Source organism: Pavona decussata, unplaced genomic scaffold (genome assembly GCF_977016875.1).
Source record: "Pavona decussata unplaced genomic scaffold, jaPavDecu1.1 SCAFFOLD_58, whole genome shotgun sequence".
Lineage (NCBI taxonomy): Eukaryota > Metazoa > Cnidaria > Anthozoa > Scleractinia > Agariciidae > Pavona > Pavona decussata.
In genome coordinates this window covers 4,939,797-4,960,116 of record NW_028145480.1, presented here as the reverse complement: position 1 = coordinate 4,960,116, position 20,320 = coordinate 4,939,797, and the positions used below count along the sequence as shown (strand labels likewise).

The following is a 20,320-nucleotide window of genomic DNA, read 5'->3' as shown; positions in this document are numbered from 1 at the left end:
ATTACGAGAAAAGAAAAAAAAAATAAATGACAACTTGACAGCAGCACCCCCTCCAAAACAACCAAACGAACATGAACGCATGGATTGTTTTTCAGAATAATCCTGCATTTTATTTAACAACAGCATGATGATTGGCTTCTAGTTACAAAAACAACAACATTTTAATATCATTTTAATCTGACAACTAACTACTATAATTAGATGTTAATCATTACGGTCCCCTTAAGGCGTTTTTCCAGGACTGTAGATTCTGGCTCAAGATCTAAGGCTGAGCTTTGGGAACTTCTTCAACATAGATCCGGGACACTGAATTATAACCCGTGTAGGCGTCAGCTTCTCCAGTCCCTTGACAATTACCGACCCAGAATCCCACGCGCACCTTTCCTTTGTGGATGTTGTTACAGTGCCCTTCAATATGGCGGACGCGGTGGGGATCTTGCGGTGCTAACTTGCCCAAATGCACTACGCCATCAATGGGAAGAGGAGCTGAACATTCAGCACCGTTGAAAGTGAAGTACCAGCGTTTGCAACAGGACTTGCAGCCATAGACTGTAAGACTGCCAGTCCAGGCAACATGGAGGGATGTGTCCGAGAAGTTCTTGGTGAACACACAATCCTGTATTACATAGAAATGAATATGAAAACAAATAAATGAAGGAAAAGGACAAAGAAAGAAAGGGATAACGTATATATTGGAAAAAAGTCGGAATGTTCAGGATGAAAAACCGAAAAACTGAACAATGATGACTCTTCCTTCTTCTTCTTCTTCTTCTTCTTCTTCTTCTTCTTCTTCTTCTTCTTCTGCATTTATGTTTATTGTTATAGAGAAATGTAGATAGTCTTGTGATGATCTCATAGCCTTGTTGATTTAATGTGAGATATTATCTCATGCCAGCCCTCACCTTGATCAGACCATGATCTTTGCCATCATCCTTTCTCCAGGCGCACTCCTTCCAGTTCTTAAAAGTCGTCACACCTGGAGTCCCAGGAAGTCCACTCGCTCCACTCTCTCCGCGCTGCCCTTTTTGCCCGGGAGGACCCCGGACACCAGGCTCTCCCTTAGCACCATCTTTTCCATTTTTACCAGCCGGGCCCTCGACACCAGGAGGTCCCTGGGGTCCAGTCCCCCCTGGTCTTCCTTGATCCCCTTTAGCTCCCTCACGGCCATCTCGTCCGTCTCGACCTGGTAAGCCAGGAGAACCAGGCTTGCCATGCATGCCGGGAATGCCACAATACCAGAAGGGAGGAGATTGCTAGTTAGGAACAAGAAATGAGAATGTTAATGTCAATATGTTAATTTAGTTTTGGTACTAATATTTAGTGCGGCATTTTATATCTTTGGATAGCTGTAACCGTTTTTGTGTGCTCGTCTCAGTTAAATTTTTAGTTACGTTTCTTAGTTACATCATTAAAAAACGGTGTTTATGCTATGAATCAGCTATGTAATGTGTAAAGAAGTCAGTGTCATTTTAATTTATTTTCCACAGAAATTATACTGTATTTTTACTGATGTAGCAAATTAGTTGCTTACCATGTTTTTAGATGGTTGATTAGTTTTGTTGTCTGCTGCGGAAAAATAAACCAGGAGTGATATCACAAGTAAGGCTGGAATACTCGCCATGTTGGTCTCGCTGATCTGCTACGGACAAAGCAAACAAAGATCACCTTAATGAAGACTGTGAACAGCAAGTCGGAAATCTTTAGGATCGCCCTTGTACCCCAATCAGTTTATTACATTGAACAATTTTTGCTTTAATTTTCCCTGATTTTTCGAAGTGAAGATTTCATTCTTGTAGTAACCCATCCGATGAAACGATTTTTTTATTTTTCATCTCCAGAGCCATTTCCCTTTTATATTTCTTGTTACCCCGTTATTGCACGCTGCAGATTGTAACAGACGTCCGTTGTTTCAATTCTTCACTTACGTTTTTTTTCATTACTTTGTCCTTCCTTTGTATGAACTATAGTTTCTAGTTTCTCACTTTTCAGTTAAAAGAAAATAATGCGAACGGCCGCGAATTTTTAGTTTAAAATCGGGCACAAACTTTTGGTGCTCAATTGAAAGCTATTTGGTCATCGGGTATTTTAAATTCCCAACCGTGTAATCCCGCCTGAATTTTCACATGATTAAGTTGACGAAACCTACGACATTGTCCTGAAGAGAGTTCGACTGAAGTAATAGAAATATATATTTAAAAATGTCTTCAAACAGCGCGCTTTTGAACGAATTGTTCTATTTTTAATAGTTGCATGAATTGTTATCGGTCGTTTTTCGTCGAAGATGACTAGAGTTTGAAGAAAATCAGCGAGCTTTAAAGCTTATTTACTATACGAATTTTGTATTTTTTTAGCTAAATCTATAATCAGTTTCCAACGATAACAACTGGTTAAGGGAGAGCAAACCAAGTGAAAGGACAAACCTGAAATCGACGAAGAAGGTCGCCTCTCCGTTCCAATTACTTCTTGAACAAGTCACTGTGAAGGAACGATAAGCAACTTTCATTAGTGTTAGAATTTTTCATTCTTCCTGTTGACTCTTATTCGCGCTTTGTCGAGTTCGTTGTTTACCATGAGTCAAGGGCAAGGTTGGCTGGGTAATAAAGCTTTTTAATATTCAATAAGAATAACGTTTTTTGGTTGCTTTTTCTTGCAACAAATGTTTAATCAGCACTGATTTCAGTTCAATTTCGGGAGCAATAATCCCAATTCAGCGGCTCATGCTTACTTTAATAATGTTGCTAGAATTATCCACACACTATGGGCATGCTATTTCTTAAAGCGATTAATATATTTCATCCTGCTTCCGTATGTTCTAGCTTTCGCTGTTATATATCGTTATCATTGCTTCCAGGAAGTAAAAACTGAAGTAATGAATTTACGCAAAAACACTTACTTTAAATTTTCCGCAAAATTGATTTCACCTTTGAATTATCCACTCTCTGCAGCCTGATTTAAAAATGTGAGTAGGGTTCAGCTGACTTATCCACAGTCCTTCCAGTGCTTTAACGTTGCTCCCCCTTTTCGACTAAATACACAAACTGAAGAAGTCATTAAAAACATAAGCAAAACTGTTCTAAGAAGAGTTCGTTTGACGGATTTGCTTGAGAACCATTAATTTTTACGTCGCTTATACCGTGTACATGACTACGGAATAATAATAATAATAATATCGGGATAATAAAATACTTATCTAAGAGAGCTAGTTTTTGCCATATTTCTTCGACCGATTTTGATGGGTTTCGCAAAAAAGTTATTTGCCCTACGCAATCGTCGGTATCTACAAATCCACTTCCCGCATAGCACCAACTATCCCCAAACACCCTCACGGTACGATAAAAATTAAGGTCTATTTTATTTTATTTTTCGTTTTCTGTCGATCGAAGCCAAAGTTGCGCGTAAAAGGTAACGGCCACGGGATCGTCATTTGAATCGGGCGAGAACCGAGCGAGAACCGATGATATTTAGAAAATAGTGTAAAAAACGTTTCCTGTATTGGGCCGTCAAAAGGGACAGTTTGATCGGTTCGATAGGATTCTTTATTTGTATTCAGTTTAAATTCGCCAAAAGTTTTAGTGAAGCAATCGCTTAATCCTCCGAATTTCCAAGCTGCCGTTGGCTTTCCGAAAATCTTAGCTGGCCTCATTTCGTTCTCTTCACGGCTTCCTCGTGTTTCGAAGACAAAAGGAATTAATATTGAGCTGACACTACAGTTGCAGGTTACAGAAACAAAAGTAAACGCTAGTTTTTCTCTGCCGCAATTCATTCCAAATGTTTAAGGTGATTTGGGTCTTACATCAGTTATTTACCAAAACTATTCGTCGTTAAATGCTTCTTGGCCTTCCACAACCTTTTTAGACTTGGTGCCAACGACAGTAGAGATTTATGTTAGATCGTTAGTGAAGGGATAATTTCAATGACTGCCTAAGTTTGCATTTGATTGTCTTCACGACTGTCATACATACTTGAGGCATTTTCAAGGCATTCTTCATTCTGCGCTAACCTGATACACTCAGAAACCTATGAAAAGCGAATTTCTCAACACTGTATTCACGATACTTCCAATTTTATTTTCAGATCCGGAAAATGTTAATACAGAGATTTCTTATTAGGGTTTTCCTTTACAAGAAAAATTAAGGTACAAAAGATACATTAATTTGACTTGTTTGTTGAAAGACTCAATTGTCCCAAAGACAAGTCGGGCACTGTATCAAAAATGGCTCTACATTATGAATTGTTTTTGATCTGGGTTCAAAAATCTATTATTTCTATTCAAGTTACCGTTCAGCTCGTAGCGTGTTTGTTTACTTTTATAATTGCCCTCATAAATATGTCCTGTCTACTAATTTCCTTGTTATCAACACCTTCTATTAAAATTTTCTCTGAGTAAATATTTATCATCGTTCGGTGTTTCTTTGGCAGGAAGCGCCTTTCTTGAATAAATTCAATCGACAATTTTAAGACGTATACCAACTTTCCCAAATCCGTTGATAATTCGTCAAATCACCAGAAACGTTATTCATCTGAAGCAAATGTAACTCAAATCTAGTTAATAAGAGAGTCGATCGACAGAAAAGGTTCGATTGATACGGAACTGGCACCAAACACTGAAGTGAATCGATACAGTCGATATATTTTTAACTTAGCAGGTTTAACAATAGTTACGAATTTCTGTTCCTTTTTAATGGTAAGTTACTCACGCTAAATAAATAAGAAAATTAGAAATACAGGATCAAGAGCTATACTTCCGGGATCTTACGCAATTTACTGAATTATTAATACTGAGTATAAAAATCATTATACGCTCTACAGCGGTAAGATCAGTAGACTTAGCTCGAGCCGCACCTCTGTTTTGTTTTTAGGCGATATTCTGAGTCACATCATTAGTAAATATATATTCAGATAAGATACTAACCTGAAGAAACTTACCATAAACTCGACTCAGTCTCCACATCCTGTTCATAGTGAATTCTCGATACCAAGGATTTGTTGAAATCAAATTCTTGCCAACATGATTTATCCCACCCCTTTCTTCTTGTCTCATGTCACGAACAAGATTTACAAGACTTTCTGCTCTGTATGATTCCTTCTTTCACTCTCCTCATGTCCTTTACAGCTCCTTGTTGCGCAAATGACGACGCTGTTGACTTGATGACAACTGAAAACGATGAAGGACATACCGCGCTTTGGAAGCAATAAATAGCTCCCTTAATTTTCACTAGGAACAGGCTTAAGTTGACCGGCGCACTTAAACGTCGATACATTTCCAGGCAATGTGTCAAAAATACGTTTGGGGTGAGCATCTCGAAAATAGTTAAAACACAGCCATTTGTTTTGAATAATTGCTGAGGATTTTTTGGTAATTAATTATTTATTTATATATCGGGTTGTAAATTCATGTCTGATATATTGTGTCACGAGGACGTATGTTGCCTACCTCGTTTGCACAAACGATCGATCTCGTACCCAGAGTCCTCAGGCTCTCTGGCCAGCGGTTGGCGACCAACCGCTGGCCAAAGAGCCTGAGATTGACAAACGATTGGAGCAACGATTCTAGCGACGATTGTTGATGGCGCCGTTTTCAAGTGACTGAAAACTTATGGCGATTTTAAAGCGACATATCAAACACTCGATTGCTACTTTGTTGCGGTTTAGTAGAGAAGAGCTTACTGCAATATGAGTATAAACATATCAAAGTATCTTTTAAGTATCTTAAGTATCCTTCAGTGATGGCGTCGCTTGCGCTCTTTCATCGCAAGAAACAACAACAACAACAAAAATCGCACCACCAGTATTTCACAGTGAGATGATCTGAAATTAGGCCTAAAATTGCTGGCGATTTTAAATCACCCGTGTAAATTACCAGTGATTCGTTATAGGATTTTAAGGTGACTATACAGCTATTTCAATTAACGTTGTCGGATACAAATAAAGCTAAAAGACAAGACCGCAGTGTTTTGTGGGATTACTTTTTATGAATAATTTCATCAAAATCATCCCTGCACGTGCAGGTCATTGTACTGCTAATTACAACCTATTGTTTTCTCCAGGCATGACTGATTTTGATGAATTTATTTATAAATATCCCACGTAAACTTTCGGTCTTGTCTTTTAGCTTCATGCTTTGAACCGACAACGTAAGTTGAAATGACTGTATATCGATTTTGAAAACAGAGCTCCAGCCTGTTTAGCTCGCCGAGCGTGCGGCTTGAATAATTATATGGCTAGATCAGGGTGGTGCGCAAGAGATTCACTCTTCCCTCTCCTCTCTCGTACCAATCTCATTCCCCTCAGCACCTGACCTAAAACCCGCCTGGGCCTTGGGAACAAGATTTCTCGTCTGTTCGTCTTGTACCAAGAGTCTTCAGGCTGTTTGCTTAGCGGTTGATCACCAGGCGACTAACCGCTGGCAATATTGTTTATTAAGAATTCTGGGGAACGAGATTGCACGAGGAACCTTTTGCGTTCCAATCTCCTCCGTAGAGGATGCATTCCCTTTAATACGTTACTGACCTTAACCTGATTGAGCTATAAGAAGGAGATGCTCGAGGTGCATTAATCCAAATTGTTATAAAATATATATTTTCATGAAAGATCGTGTGTCTATACGACGCTTAATAATTGAAGTATGCTGATGTTTGCAAAATGCAAAAAGTTGCGTCAGACGGGCCTTTTTATGTCTGAAGGGATAAATAGTACGCCCAAAGATGTTTCCTTTGAGGTCCGCAACAGTAAGTGATGATGTCATGTTACGTGGAAATTGCGCGATGGCTGCCAAATGGAGGCCATCTTAGATCCGCCATCTTGAATTTCTGGATTTCCCCAAAATTTCAGGAAAGCCCAAAATTTAACAATAAGTAATCAAGAAAACTAAAGCAACACTTGTATGAGCAAAAAACATTAAAAGTTACTGCTAGCTGAATTAACAAACAAAGTGAGAAGAGCTGTCGACAACCCAGCTCCTTCAAAAGGCTGAATCACTCATTCCTGACATTACGAAGGAGATTTTAAACAACCTGAAGAGCCTAAAAGAGGACGAATACGTCATGGTCCTCCCCGCTAAAAAGTCCGCGCCGGTATAGCCCTGGACACTGAAGCGTAACATTGTAAGGGGGTGTTTACATGATACCGGGGCAACTTTCGTACCGGCGCGAGTTCACCCCGGTTCCCTCTCATCGCTCTCGGTATTCGTTTACATGATACCCCTTGAAAATGTCATACTGGAACGGGTCATACCGGCGCGAGTTCACCCCGGTTGTTGCACCGGAGCGAGAATTTCATTCCGGCACGAAATCTCGCAACAGTATCATGTAAACGAAAAATAACCACTTGTTAGGCCTATCTGTGGACTGGATCGAGTAGCGCATGCGTAAATTACGTCAACACAAGATGGCGTCGTCACGTTGGACATACGAAGAGAAAACAGACGCATTTCTTCTAGCAACCCGAAATTATAAACGTCAAAAACTTGGCGAAGGTATAGAATGGGACTCTGATAAAGTTCTTATGTGGGAGCACATTAGGAAGTCTCTTGGAGAAAAATGGGAAACTGATTTCGGAAAGGCCGAACCATCGAATCCCATGAAACAGCTTGCATATATGACAAAGGAAGAATATCAAGACTACGTTCAAGAATTAAGGCAAGAAAAAGAAGTGATTTCTACAGGGTTTCGAAGGGTTAAAAACAAATATAAAGGTAACAAATAACTGAAATAAACCGTGTAGGGAAATAAACAATGTGGTTTGTTCAAACGTACTGTATGTAATATATGTAAGTATATGTAAAATCAATGTTTGTTTTGTTAAATTTTGGCAACTTCAATATACTGTGTAAGTAATGGCTTCCTCATTTTAACATATAGGCTCTCACTTATTTTTCCTTTCTTTATTGACTGGCTGAAAGTACAGTATTTTTTTTACCTCGGATTGTTCTTTTTGGGAGATGTAATTTCTTGTTTTAAGTATTGTTGTCATATATCTGTCTTCAGTTCGGTCACCATTTGCTTTAATTGACTTGACTACATTATTTTGTTTGCTCTTTTGTTTTGTAATAGTTAAAACTTGTTATTTGTTAGGTTTGAAACGAAGTTATATCGAGGACTGCAAAGATAACCTCAGATCTGGCTCTGGTCAACTAGACAAGAAATACTGGCATGAATGTCACGAACTTTGGGAAGGATCTGCGGGAACAGAACCCCTTGACTTTGGGGTGGAGACTTTGTCCACAGAAACAGAGATTGTTGAAAGTGTTGATGAAGAAAATGCATGAGAGGACGCAGTGGAAGTCTACTGTAAGTACGACGTCACGCAGAGATTTAATCTTTGTGGTTCCTTGAGGCGTCTGTAATCTCATTCAATATGACAGAGAATGAACGGCTCATGTTATTCTCACTTCTTTCTTTGCGATCTGGACAGTGTTTTTGAATATCGTAACTCGATACAAAATTACTGCATTACTCCTCATATAAGAAGATGGCGAGGATAAATTCGAATTAAATAAGTCTGTGGCCTGCCAGTGCTTATGTACGTACCGTCTAATGAGAGGTACCAAGCAATTGTTGATCATACCGGTCAAAAAATATATATATATATATATATATATATATATATATATATATATATATATATATATACATTTAATTGTATAAAAGGGACGCGTCGGCAAAATACCAAGATTGTATGACGCTTTGCTTGGCCACGTACTTTGTTTTGTAATGAATCAACAAGATCGATTTGCGCGAATTTCGCTGCAATTGTATGGTGAAAAAAATATTAGCCTGAATTTCGTACGATGCGTTCTGTGCACAAAGCTCGGAAACTAATCGCCATCCTTTTGACCAGGGCCTTTAGATCTACTAGTTGTACATTCACTTCCGGAACACAACATTCCCAGCTAATGTTTCTATTGTTTTGCGATAAGCCGCTGGCTTTTCAAATTTGGATAATAACTATCACTGTGTGGAAACGCGGGCACATATACAAGCATCTTGAAATGCGATCGCGTAATTATATTACGGCACTGTTTAGCGGGAACGAGAAGGGAGCGCGCCCTTCCGAAATTGTGATCGATCATGCCACAAAAGTCGCGTGGAAGTTCATTAGAGAAAAAAAAAAGGAAGATGCGCAAAGCAAGAAATAAAAGGAAGCGATTGCTAAGAGCCGCTAATGAAAGCGAAGCCGGACAGATGCGAAGACAAAACCTGACAGACGTATTCTTCTGCTTTGGAATTGGCACGTGTTAATTATGCGAAATGGTAGGCATTGAAACAAAGGAGATACAAGGGACAATACCAAGGTAAGTCTCGCTTAGTCAAGAAGACGTAAGTTATCACAGAAGGGCATTTGCCTAGACAACCACAATTTTGAATATTCACGCTTAACATAAACAGGACCAACATGATCTTGCATTGTGCATCATCCGGGTTATTGTTCCGGGGGTAGGCGCCATAAAATTCATAGTGTAGCAGAGCGGCCCTTAAAATTTATACTCCTGAACTTACAATAAAATGGGACAATCCATACTCACTTTCGGAACAGGGGGCACGACAAATTCACTTTGTGCTCGAAATGTCCAAATTGTAGATGTATTTTCACACCAGATAAAACCATAATGAGGGGACTATATAGAACACTTTTATCAGTGAGGTCGGTATTTTACAAAAAAGCAATAAAAAACACGCAACTATATAGCTGGTGAAGTAATGAAGGAAGTGTCTATGAAGCAAACTCGTAAAAATAATTAAATGCAAAATAAAAAATGCACAGCCAATGTCAAGGTTGATATCGGTGTCATGGTCTCGTGTAACAAAACAAATAACGCTAATACACCAACTCAGCCTTTAATTTTTTATCCATTAGAACGGCGGGTGTCCCACCTGACACGGTCTGATGTAACGTAAAAAACGCTTAATACAGCAATTCAGCCTTTAATTTTTTGTCCATCAGAACGGCGGGTGTCCCACCTGATACGGTCTAATGTAACGTAAAAAACGCTAATACAGCAACTCAGCCTTTAATTTTTTATCCATCAGAACGGCGGGTGTCCCACCTGATACGGTCTGATGTAACGTAAAAAACGCTAATACAGTAATTCAGCCTTTAATTTTTTATCCATCAGAACTGCGGGTGTCCCACCTGATACGGTCTGATGTAATGTAAAAAACGCTAATACAGCAACTCAGCCTTTAATTTTTTTTATCCATCAGAACGGCGGGTGACGCACCTGATACGGCCTGATGTAACGTAAAAAACGCTAATACAGCAACTCAGCCTTTAATTTTTTTATCCATCAGATCGGCGGGTGTCCCACCTGATACAGTCTGATGTAACGTAAAAAACGCTAATACAGCAACTCAGCCTTTAATTTTGTATCCATCAGAACTGCGGGTGACCCACCTGACACGGTCTGATGTAACGTAAAAAAACGCTAATACAGAAACACTGCCTTTAATTTTAAATGGTATGATGTGGCAATGCAGTCACCAGTGTAGCCAGGCATCGGTCAATTGATATCGATCAGAATGGTGGATGTCCCCCCCCCCCCCCCCTTCCCCCCTTACTTACACGCTCTAAAATAAAATGAAGTAATTTATTTCCACAAGACTGAGGGTTGTTTCTCCTTGTACAGTTCACTATAGCATCGTTAATATGATGGAACAAGACAGAGGTATGCACATGTACATGTCTATTCTTTTCTTCTCTAAACTCCTGTCGCGCGTGACTTGTAGTGCGTGTTTTCCTCGCGTTTTGCGCTCGCCCTCGAAACATAGACGAAAAATAACGCTTGTTCTGCGGGGCCAGTCTGGTGTTTCTTCTATGGAAAAGTGCGTGTGCATTTTGCTTTCGTCTAAAAGTTAACTTTTTTTCCGGTGCAAATATCGTACTCAATTTTCGCGTTCTTTTAGCCTCTTCGAAAAATCGCGAGACAATTAGTGTATCTGGTATCGCAGATTATAAGTGAAGAGAGACAACTAGTCACAACATTAACAGGACCGCTCGCCAAATGCCATGGGATCTGATAATTTTGTCCACATAAGACTCCCTTACCCGGCTCAACTTTTTTCTTACAAATATGATAATACTTTAAAGTAAATTTAAACTAATAGAGAGCAACTGTTTACTATGGTAGTGCCATGAATATGCATATTCTTCAAGATTCACCATAATTAATGCATTTGTCATTGTACTGTGTTGACAATAACACTCGTGCGATCACTTTTTTCAGGATTTCACTCCCAAGCTCACGATGTCTTTTTTTATGTTTCTTCTAACCGTGTCCCAAGGTGATTTAATAGCGCGCTTGATTTATGTCTGCCCTCTTGAATATACTCCGGGAAAATGTTGCACTTCATTTCAAAAAACGTATCATTTGCTCGATGATTAAATTTAGATCATATTCTTTCGGCGTACAATTTTGTGGTCTCAAAACAGAATAATCTAGAAATGCTAGTAAATTCTGCACCACGTTACTCACAGTAGAGAACGCATGTGTCCTGTTATGCGCGTGATTGTTTCGTAATCGAAACCGTATATTTACACTGTCAAATCATTTGCAGGATCCCGTTATAGCATTTCTTGCCTCTCTTTCCCTCTCACGTCTTCTCTTTTTCCTTTCTCTCTTCTGCCTTAACTTTTCTGCAGGAGTATCTCTGCGCCAGTCAATGGTCCGCCTTTGCGAGCTATTTTAGTCGGCCGCGTCCGCCATTTCGAGTAGCGCAATTACATTGTACATTTGCATTTACTCTAATTTCGCATCACGTTTTTATTTCTTGGCACTTCTTGATGTGACATGTAGTCCAGATCATATTCCTATACCCTGCCTGGTTTGTTTTCGATTTAATTACATCCTCCATGACATAAAAACAGATTACGACACCTTGCAAGTCCCAAAAAAAAAAAGAAACCGGGTGAGTCTTAATTTGAGGAATGTTAGGAATGCTAGTAGATTCTACTAGCATTCCTTTGCGGAACTTACAGTCGAGCCCGCCTGCGTCCTGTCATGAGACAGGGCAGAAATCGCAAGGGAGGAAGACGTGTCTGTGGATGTTGAAGGTTCATTTGAAGTTCAAACCTGTGATGATTCTAGAAGTGTATCACCATCACTGACAGAGTCAAGCCATTCAGAGGGTGAAGCAAAAGTGGGGAGGAAGCGAGCCAAATCAACCAAGACATTTGTTGATAACAAACGAGAAAAACTGCAGAAAAAACTTACACAAGAAGGAAAACAGGACATTCTGCTACAGCATTCACAGAAGCAGTTGGAACTCCAGCAAGCCATGATTGAAGGTCTAACCAAAAAAGATGAAGGTTTAGAGGCAGCCATGAAATCAATGGCTGAATCATCAGCAATGTTAAATAAGACCTTAGCAACAGGGCTTCAGTTCATGTTCAGTGCCATGCAGCATCCAGGAAATATAGGTTATCCTTCATCAAATCAACCTGGATTTAATGTAAACAATTACAGATTTAATCACTCTCAATACTCTCCCTTGAACCCACACATGCCAGCCACACAGGGACACGCAGATCAGCACCACTTCGATGGGTATGAAGGGGAATACACTCATATGGAATTCAATGACTGAATCACATAGCATTAGCAAAACCCTTAATATAACATGTAAACACTATACATTGACCACAGTTGTGTTAATATGAATATAATTGTCAATCAAATAGTTTTCAGTTTGAAGTTGAAGTTTTATTATAGGTTTGGATTAACATTGCAGGTTAATTGGTCCCTTTTATAAATGTCAATTACCTGAATCAATTACCTAAATAAGAAAACAAAACATCAACATCATAGAGAACATATGGTTATGTTGTTATTTATTTCTGAGGACCTAGATCTGTAAAGTTGCAAACCAATAGCTGCACTCAGGGAATAACAAGTTCAAATCCAGCGCTATCTCTACTAAAATGAGTGCTTTATTATAGCAAACACAACTGTTCGGGTTTATTTCTTTGCCATCAGTTTCAAATGGTAAAACATTGTTTCACAAAATAGCTAGTTAAGCAAATTGTTGGGTTTTGTTCAGGGTTGGGTTTTTTAAAAAGTCTGGTTGATGCTGACCCAGGATCATAAGTTAACTGTTGTTCCTCTTATTGTAAAGGTTTTTCAGTGGCAATTTTAAATTTAGAATTTGACAAAAGCCCAAATCATATTAATGAGCAATAAACCAGCATTATTGTTTGTATGAGTTGTTGTTAAAAAACAAATTTTATTTTGGCTCGAACCCTGAGGAGGCCCTTTACATTAATTTATTTCCTTACAATAACAGCAACAATGTTTCTCTTTTTTTCTACATAATGTCAAAATAATAATTATTGTATAGTAAAAGAACAGCAACATTTTTTTTTTACTTTGTGCTTTTTTAACATATTAGAACTGCACACACCTGTAAAATTTTAAAAAAATTCAACTATGCTTTCAAAAATGTCCAATTCATCAAATTAAAACTCAGCAGTGAATAACTTGATGGAATACAACAAATTTCTGTACATAAATGTCATTGTGCTATATAACACACCATTTGCATTGACAGGCATCCATAGCACAAACTTTCTCAGGAGGATTGTTCTGTGAAGTAGTCTTTAATGATGTCTCTGATCTTTCTTCCCTCTGAAGAAGTGAATGAGTACCTCCTGTCAGTTGTCCTTGACGGCTGCATCTCACGATCCCTTTGTATTTGGTCATTGACAGCAGCAACATCAATTCCAACATTATGCTCCTCACACCAATTGTGCAACACAAAACATGCAATAACTATTACTGGTACTTCCTGAAGTTTAAAGTTCAAAGGCACTGAGAGTATTTGCCATCTTGCTTTCAATCTCCCATGAGCACATTCTATTGCATTTCTGGCATCTCGCAACATCTGGTTGAATAGAACCTGAGCATCAGTAGCACATGTGGCATACTCTTTCATAACATGAGGTAACAAGGGATAAGCAGGATCCCCAAGTAATAACAAACCAACCTTGTCTCTGCCAGGTAGTACTGTTCTACATAAATATGGCTGTTTTTGCTCTTTAAGAAACCTGTCAATTGAACTGTATGAAAAAACTTTAGCATCATGAGTTCCACCTGGCCATCTAGCATCAACATCAATGAATTTGCCATTGTAGTCACAGACACTTTGCACATTTATTGTGTATTTCATTTTGTATGAGTAGTAATCTTGTGAGTTGAGATATGGTTGCATGATGGGGATGTGGGTTCCATCTACTGCACCAACAACCATTGGAAACCCAGTCTTCTGCTCCCAGGCTGCAATTAACCTCTCAATGGAAGGTACATCTTTTGGCATGTGAATATAATCCGGTAGCAGGTGTTCATTGATAGCATAACACATTGTACGTACTGTAACTGTTACTGTTGGGATTGCAACCCCAAATGCATTAGCAGTCATCAACACACTCCCACTATCCTTGAGGTAGTAAAGAGTTATGCCAACCTGTTGGATAGAACACAAGTTCCAGCTATTGGGTCAAAGAACTTTTTGAACAAAAATTCACTATACTGTTTTTTTTTTCTTTTTGCAGTGACAATTTAAAAAGTTACAAAAACATAAATGATGTGTTCATAGATGTAAATTTGTATGGTGTGCAGTATAAGTATAGGAAAGATATCTGTTTACAAACATTGTTTTTGTTATTTAAACTACCAAAAAATTGATTGAGGTCTGTTTATTCTGGTTGGCACATGTTTTCAATAGGTGACGTCACCGATATCTTCGCTATTTTGTTTGATTGACCTTCTTTTCTGCTGAAAGTCCTGGCCGTGGGGATCTGGGGTTGGGTGAAATAAAGGGTCGTAGTTCATCACCAAACTTTAAAAAGTCAGCCTTGCTCATTCTAAAGTTCTTCTTCCAATCTTCATCTAAACATCGACCTTCTATCATATTGCGCCACCAAAGATCGGTTCGTCCGGGCTTTATCCAGAACCGCTTCTTTCTCTGAGGTCTGTTCTTGAACGACTTATGACGGCAGCGCGTCAAAGCTGAGTTTTACCAGAACTGGCAGGCGTGCTAGGTTGTTTCTCCGGGCGATCAGCTTGCTCAACATAAGGTTCGCAAATGAATTTGACAAATTTATAGCCGAAATAATTGTTACTGCCGCCGCAACGGAAAACATGCCAGTGACGAAGGACGCCGTGTTCGCGATTTCGATTCACAGCTGTATTTAATCAACGTTAAGTGTCCCTTCATGTAAACGCGATACGAAATCAAGAAGTCAACCCGGTATGGAACTGGCGCCGGTGCGAGTTTTCTCATGTAAACACCCCCTAAGATGTCAGCGCTAATTTAGAACGTGCGATCAGTATCAGCTCCTAACATAGATCGTACAGATCGCGTGACTGAAGTTAACGGAGAAGCTGCTCACCTTAAAGAGGAACGGCCACTTGTCAGAGGTCGTGTAATGCAGGATCAGACCACGATTTCAAATACAGAAATCCATAATGGTATACAAGTCTTTAAATGGTCTTGTTCCTGAATATTTATCATCTAAATTTGTTAAACGAAATGAAACGCGTTACTCCCTGAGGGACTCTGTTAACAAACTATTTGTCCCGTTTCCGCAAACTAATTTCATGAAAAACAGCTTTACTTATAGCGGAGCAGTTCTCTGGAACAGCCTGCCCTGTTATGTGAGAGAAGCTAAATCTCTTAGTCAATTTAAAAGATTAGTTAATGTTCATTTTTAATGTTGGAGTACTAGTATACACGGCATTCATGAAAAACAGGTTTTAGTTAGATTAGTTGTAGTTAGGTATTGAATTTTGTTTAGGATAGTTAGGTTATTTCTAATTTTTATACACTTTATGGATTTTACCGTGTTTAAATAAAGATTGATTGATTGATTGATTGATTGATTGATTGATTGATTGATTGATTGATTAAGATCCACAAGGCCGGCATACCGTTAAGGGTTATCGTGTCGTACATCAATACCTTTACTTATGATTTGTCTGTTTTCCTGGCTAACTGGCTAACTCCTGTAACTTCACGGTCGAGACCTTGGTGTCATTCGACGTAGAGTCGTATTTTACCATCATCCCCATCGGAGGTGCTTTACGGGCCCCATTAGAGAAGCTGGAGAATGAGCCCACCCTTGCTGATCGCACCAACCTAACACCTGGTCAAGTTGCGGACCTACTAGATTTCGTATTGAGATCCACATACTTCCGGTATAATGGAGCGATCTACGAACAAAAGGAAGGTGCACATATGGGTAGCCCAGTTTCTGTCATTGTTGCTAACCTTTACATGGAGATTTTTGAAGAACGAGCAATAGCAATCCGTTGTGGAAGCCCAAGATATGGAAGTGCCTTGTAATAGTAGATCAAACTTTCACCATCCTGGACCAAAGCAGTGCTTTACTTAACAACTTTCTGCAACATCTTAACAGCGAGCAGCCGTCAATCCGTTTCGACATGGAGACTGACGGGGATAGACAGCATGCTCGCCTTCCCACACACGTCAGTCTCGAGTAAAGCAGACGGCCGCCTCACCACCAGTGTCTACAGAAAACCGACACACACACTGATCAATTCTTAGCGTATGATTTACCCTCGATCAGTAAAACGCGGTATCGTCAAGTGCTTGTATGACCGGAGAAACGTCTTATGACCAGACCATCACTTATCTCTAAAGAGAAGAAAAATTTATTATCTGTGCATGCTTCAAACGTTTATCCTTTGTCTGTTCTGCAGAAGTTGGCCAAATCTGTACAACGACACCTAGAGAGCAGGCGGCATGCTGACGTTTAGTCCACGGCGGTTCTAAGTAAATTCCTTACAAAGGGACTCTTCGCCGCTGCCTACAACAACAAGGCATACGCACAGTCTTTAAATCTGACGCCACTCTCTTGCATTGGTCACACTTGTTGCAGTTAAAGACGCGGATGCTTATGCAGGAACTAAGAAGGATATACACCTTACCTACACCCAGGCCCTCGCCATTTCGGAGCACGCCAACAAGACCCGCCACCATCTTCCCGACACATGAAATAACGTATATCGCAGGATATCTGTTGTGTATCGACGACTAATATTCAGTACACCATGACCTTATTTGGGCAGTTTTACAATGTGTTGAACAGTAATACGTGATCTTTGGTGAATTGTCACCGGCAGCCGTACATATTGTCAAATTAGTAAAAGCTTTGAAAATTCAAAAGAACGACCAATGATTTACATATAGACACTAAGGGAAGGAAATTAAATAAAATACTTGAGCCATGCAACAACACAAGCCGCTCATACATTTTTTTAATTCCACCATCGCTAGGAATTTATGTTACACAGGGAATAAAAGATGATATAATTTCTCCAAAATGTAATATACTATAAAAAAAATTCTCGTTCTCATTCTAACAGGGAACCCAACGAGAACATTTGTGCAAAATATTTAATATGTAGTCTACTGTGTTCCCACATCATTTTTTGGCATTTCAAAGGCACATCTCAGTAACTTTTTAATCCGTTGCATTTATTTGCTAAAAATTTAAGTTTCAGAGGTTTATGAAAGGGAGTCTTATTTCCAGAATTTACGAGCTGTTGTTGGCTTGACAAAAATGCTAGCTGACCTATCGAAAAAATTAGTTACCAACATATTAGCCCTTCCGAACCCAACAGGGATAAGTTTCCCAATGTTACCATTTTTTGAGCCCACATTTTGCCATCAAGAGCTTAATATTTATAATCATGAACGTAAAGCTACTTGTGAATGTTGTTGGTTTAAAATGGAGCATAGAATTGACCATCCTCGGCGACCCAGGGGCAGATAGTAGGGACGAGGAAAAAGGTTGAAACGGGCGGAAAATATCAGACAAACAAAAGGAGGGAGGAAAATTAAAATAACTTTTTCTTCGTCGAATGTTTTCCCGCCCGTTTCGACTTTTTCATCGTCTCCACTATCAGTCAATGGTTCGCCGAGGATGGGATTTGGTCTTTATAGTTTGAAAGAGTAATAACATACGGGTATGTGCCGCACAAAACCAATTGTGGCTTTTGAATCACGTTTGACCGAACTGTGATAGATGTTACTAACTGGCCTGAGATAGAAAGGGTAAATATTTTAGTTAGATCAGGTGTTAAGGACGGTGCCTACTATTGTTACTGTGCATACGTTCTGTGCATTTCGAGATACTCGGGTTTCCTATGGGTGGTGCCCACAAATGCAGGGATATTTTTGCACGCTTTAAAACTATGCGGAGAAAGTAGAACTTAGCAAGTGATTTTGGTATCCAAAAAGAAAATTGAGGGTAACTATGCATTTTTCAGAGATAATAAAGCTTCAATTTGGAAAAATGTGTCATACATTGCTTTGTATTTTGCTGTGTTTTAGAATGACTGTTGCTTAGTTATCTCTAAAAAATGTGCGGTTACCCCACTTTTCTTTTTGAGTTTCAAGAGTCACTACTAAGATCTGCTTTTCCCGCATGGTGATAAACCGCGCAAAAATACTTCTCTATTAGTAGGCACCGTCCTTAAACAGGATACCAAAATAACATTTTGATATAAGATGGAGTTGGCTGCTTGAGCCCTAGGCTGAACATCTGACCTAGAAGGTTGCTTGTTACCCACAAGGACACAGCTACTGAGCAAAAATCCGAGGCTATCGCTGTCCCTTATCCATAAGGCTCGACCCAAAACTTCCGAGCGGCTCGCTCCCTGTTCTCCACACCGACGCACCAACACATATACCAGAGGTGCTGCCTTTCCTCTACCCCCCAACTCCACCAATAGAGTTCTAAGGAGTTTCCTTTTTATACACGGGAACGTATCAATTGAGTGCCCTGTAAAGAATGGTACACCTCCTCCCTAGTATTTTTGAGGGGTTCTCTGGCGGGATGCAACCAGCACGGTGCCTTACCGGAATAAGGACTCTCTTAATAGCTTAATAACTTGAGGGGTATCGAATGGTCTTTGCGAGCATTTGCGAGCATGCGAGCAGTGTGTTTATTTTTGCGAGCACGAGCAGTTGTAAAATTTTTCTTGCGAGCAGTGAGCACTTTAGAAAAATACAGATAGCGAGCAGCGAGCACTTCGAGTACTTCGTAAATTTTCCGCTAGCTGAAATCTCTCTTTTATTAATAGGATTAACCAAATCTCCAGCAATCGAGTACATGTTAACAAGAATGCGAGCATGCGAGCAGTTGCAAAAATTTTGCGAGCACGAGCAAGCGACCACACGTTTAATTTTTGCGAGCAATTCGAGCAAAGGCCAAATTATGCGAGCACTTTTAAATTGAATGGGACCAGTCGACACCTCTAACTTGCATGCTTAATGGCTATGCTTTGGTAGAAACTTCATCTGGACTTGTCGTTAATGATTAGTCACCATAAAATCTAATTAAAAAAAGTGGCGAGATCATGCAAATTTAGTTTATTATGAAGCACAGAGCGGTATCGAAAGTAATTGCCTTTTGTTTTGGTTTTGCTTTTCTAGGCTCTGTGAGTGAAAAAGAAAACTCTCGCCACTTTCTCAACTAATGAGAAGTGAAGGGAAAACCAATCGTGAAAAATGCTCGTACGAATTTTCACACGCTTGGCACAGTTTGTATGAATTTACTTTGAATTCTGGTTGTTTCATTTCGTTGATTCTTCTGTTGTGGTTGGTGTTATGACTCTCAGTTGAAAACTTCTGTACATGAACACTGTTAATAACTTTGTTATGGTTTAGAATTGAATGAACCTTTGTTCTTCCGGTGTCGATTAGTTCTAAAAAATCACCACACTCATAAACGAATTATATTAACCGACTTGAATCGTTCCCTGACCCTATAAGACTGCAAAACGACACACATTTACACAGACGGCAAGTCAAGTTGATATTAAAAATACGTACGCAGTTTGTTTTTTACAGTTAGCAGGAACTAATGAATCCTTTGGGTCTCTTTTCTGTATCAGGGATTTAGTCTTTGGAAGAAGCTCAATACATCTATTTTGTGGAACTGAATTCCCCCGGTGCAATGTAAAAATTCATTTGAACAGCTGTACGTACAAGTCCTTCAATGATTTGATTGTATGCTAGAGTCGGTGTAAATGTTCATTCTTTAATTATTTTCTCTCTTTCTCTCCTGGTCTGATTTAATTGCTCTCCATTTCCATTTCAAAGACGATTTAACTTTTCGCTTGGCCATGTACATGTAATTCTTCCAGCTACCCTGTGTACTGTTTGCAAGATCTTGTAAGAAGTTTTTTTACATTGGCGACATATTTTAAAACCTGTGATAAAGCAATCAAAAAAAGGGGGAAAAAGGAAAAAGAACAGAAAGAGGAAAGAGAAAAAAACACTGACGTATGCATTCTTTGTGG

General features: G+C 39.3%; 3 protein-coding genes across 6 annotated transcripts in view; all 3 read right to left on the bottom strand.

Moving 5' to 3' along the window:
* Window positions 1-2,481, bottom strand: part of LOC146479825 (uncharacterized) — an 82,556-nt gene extending 80,075 nt beyond the window's left edge. The window contains exon 1 of the mRNA XM_085110693.1: window positions 2,421-2,481. The gene's annotated coding sequence lies outside the window, so the exon portion shown is untranslated. The remainder of the gene's footprint in view (window positions 1-2,420) is intronic.
* On the bottom strand, window positions 113-4,943 carry LOC146479824 (collagen triple helix repeat-containing protein 1-like). Of its 4 annotated transcripts, none has more exons than XM_085110721.1 (5): window positions 4,927-4,943; window positions 2,421-2,475; window positions 1,532-1,639; window positions 903-1,253; window positions 113-616 (listed from the first exon to the last, which is right to left on the bottom strand). In XM_085110721.1, exons 3-5 carry the CDS (start codon window positions 1,619-1,621, stop codon window positions 263-265), a joined length of 795 nt encoding a protein of 264 aa, XP_084966847.1. In that variant the 5' UTR covers window positions 1,622-1,639; window positions 2,421-2,475; window positions 4,927-4,943; the 3' UTR covers window positions 113-262. The 4 variants fall into 4 exon arrangements, with proteins under 4 accessions (XP_084966847.1, XP_084966846.1, XP_084966848.1 ...); XM_085110720.1 differs by lacking the exon at window positions 4,927-4,943 and adding an exon at window positions 2,922-3,051 and having other exon boundaries at window positions 1,532-1,636; XM_085110722.1 differs by lacking the exon at window positions 4,927-4,943 and having other exon boundaries at window positions 1,619-1,636; window positions 2,421-2,472.
* Window positions 4,944-13,562: 8,619 nt separating this feature from the next.
* On the bottom strand, window positions 13,563-14,900 carry LOC146479823 (uncharacterized). The gene is made up of 2 exons (XM_085110308.1): window positions 14,754-14,900; window positions 13,563-14,453 (listed from the first exon to the last, which is right to left on the bottom strand). The coding sequence occupies exons 1-2, from the start codon at window positions 14,898-14,900 to the stop codon at window positions 13,563-13,565; spliced, it is 1,038 nt and encodes a 345-aa protein (XP_084966434.1).
* Window positions 14,901-20,320: the final 5,420 nt, after the last annotated feature.

What these genes read in the sequence shown, in the direction of transcription:
- LOC146479824 (XM_085110721.1), bottom strand. Translation starts at nt 1,621, where the DNA reads ATGGCGAGTATTCCAGCCTTACTTGTGATATCACTCCTGGTTTATTTT. An exon ending in ATCAACCATCTAAAAACATG is followed by an intron (nt 1,254 to 1,531) that starts GTAAGCAACTAA and finishes GTTCCTAACTAG; the next exon opens with CAATCTCCTCCCTTCTGGTA. An exon ending in AAGATCATGGTCTGATCAAG is followed by an intron (nt 617 to 902) that starts GTGAGGGCTGGC and finishes TATGTAATACAG; the next exon opens with GATTGTGTGTTCACCAAGAA.
- LOC146479823 (XM_085110308.1), bottom strand. Translation starts at nt 14,900, where the DNA reads ATGATAGAAGGTCGATGTTTAGATGAAGATTGGAAGAAGAACTTTAGA. An exon ending in GACTTTCAGCAGAAAAGAAG is followed by an intron (nt 14,454 to 14,753) that starts GTCAATCAAACA and finishes TCTATCCAACAG; the next exon opens with GTTGGCATAACTCTTTACTA.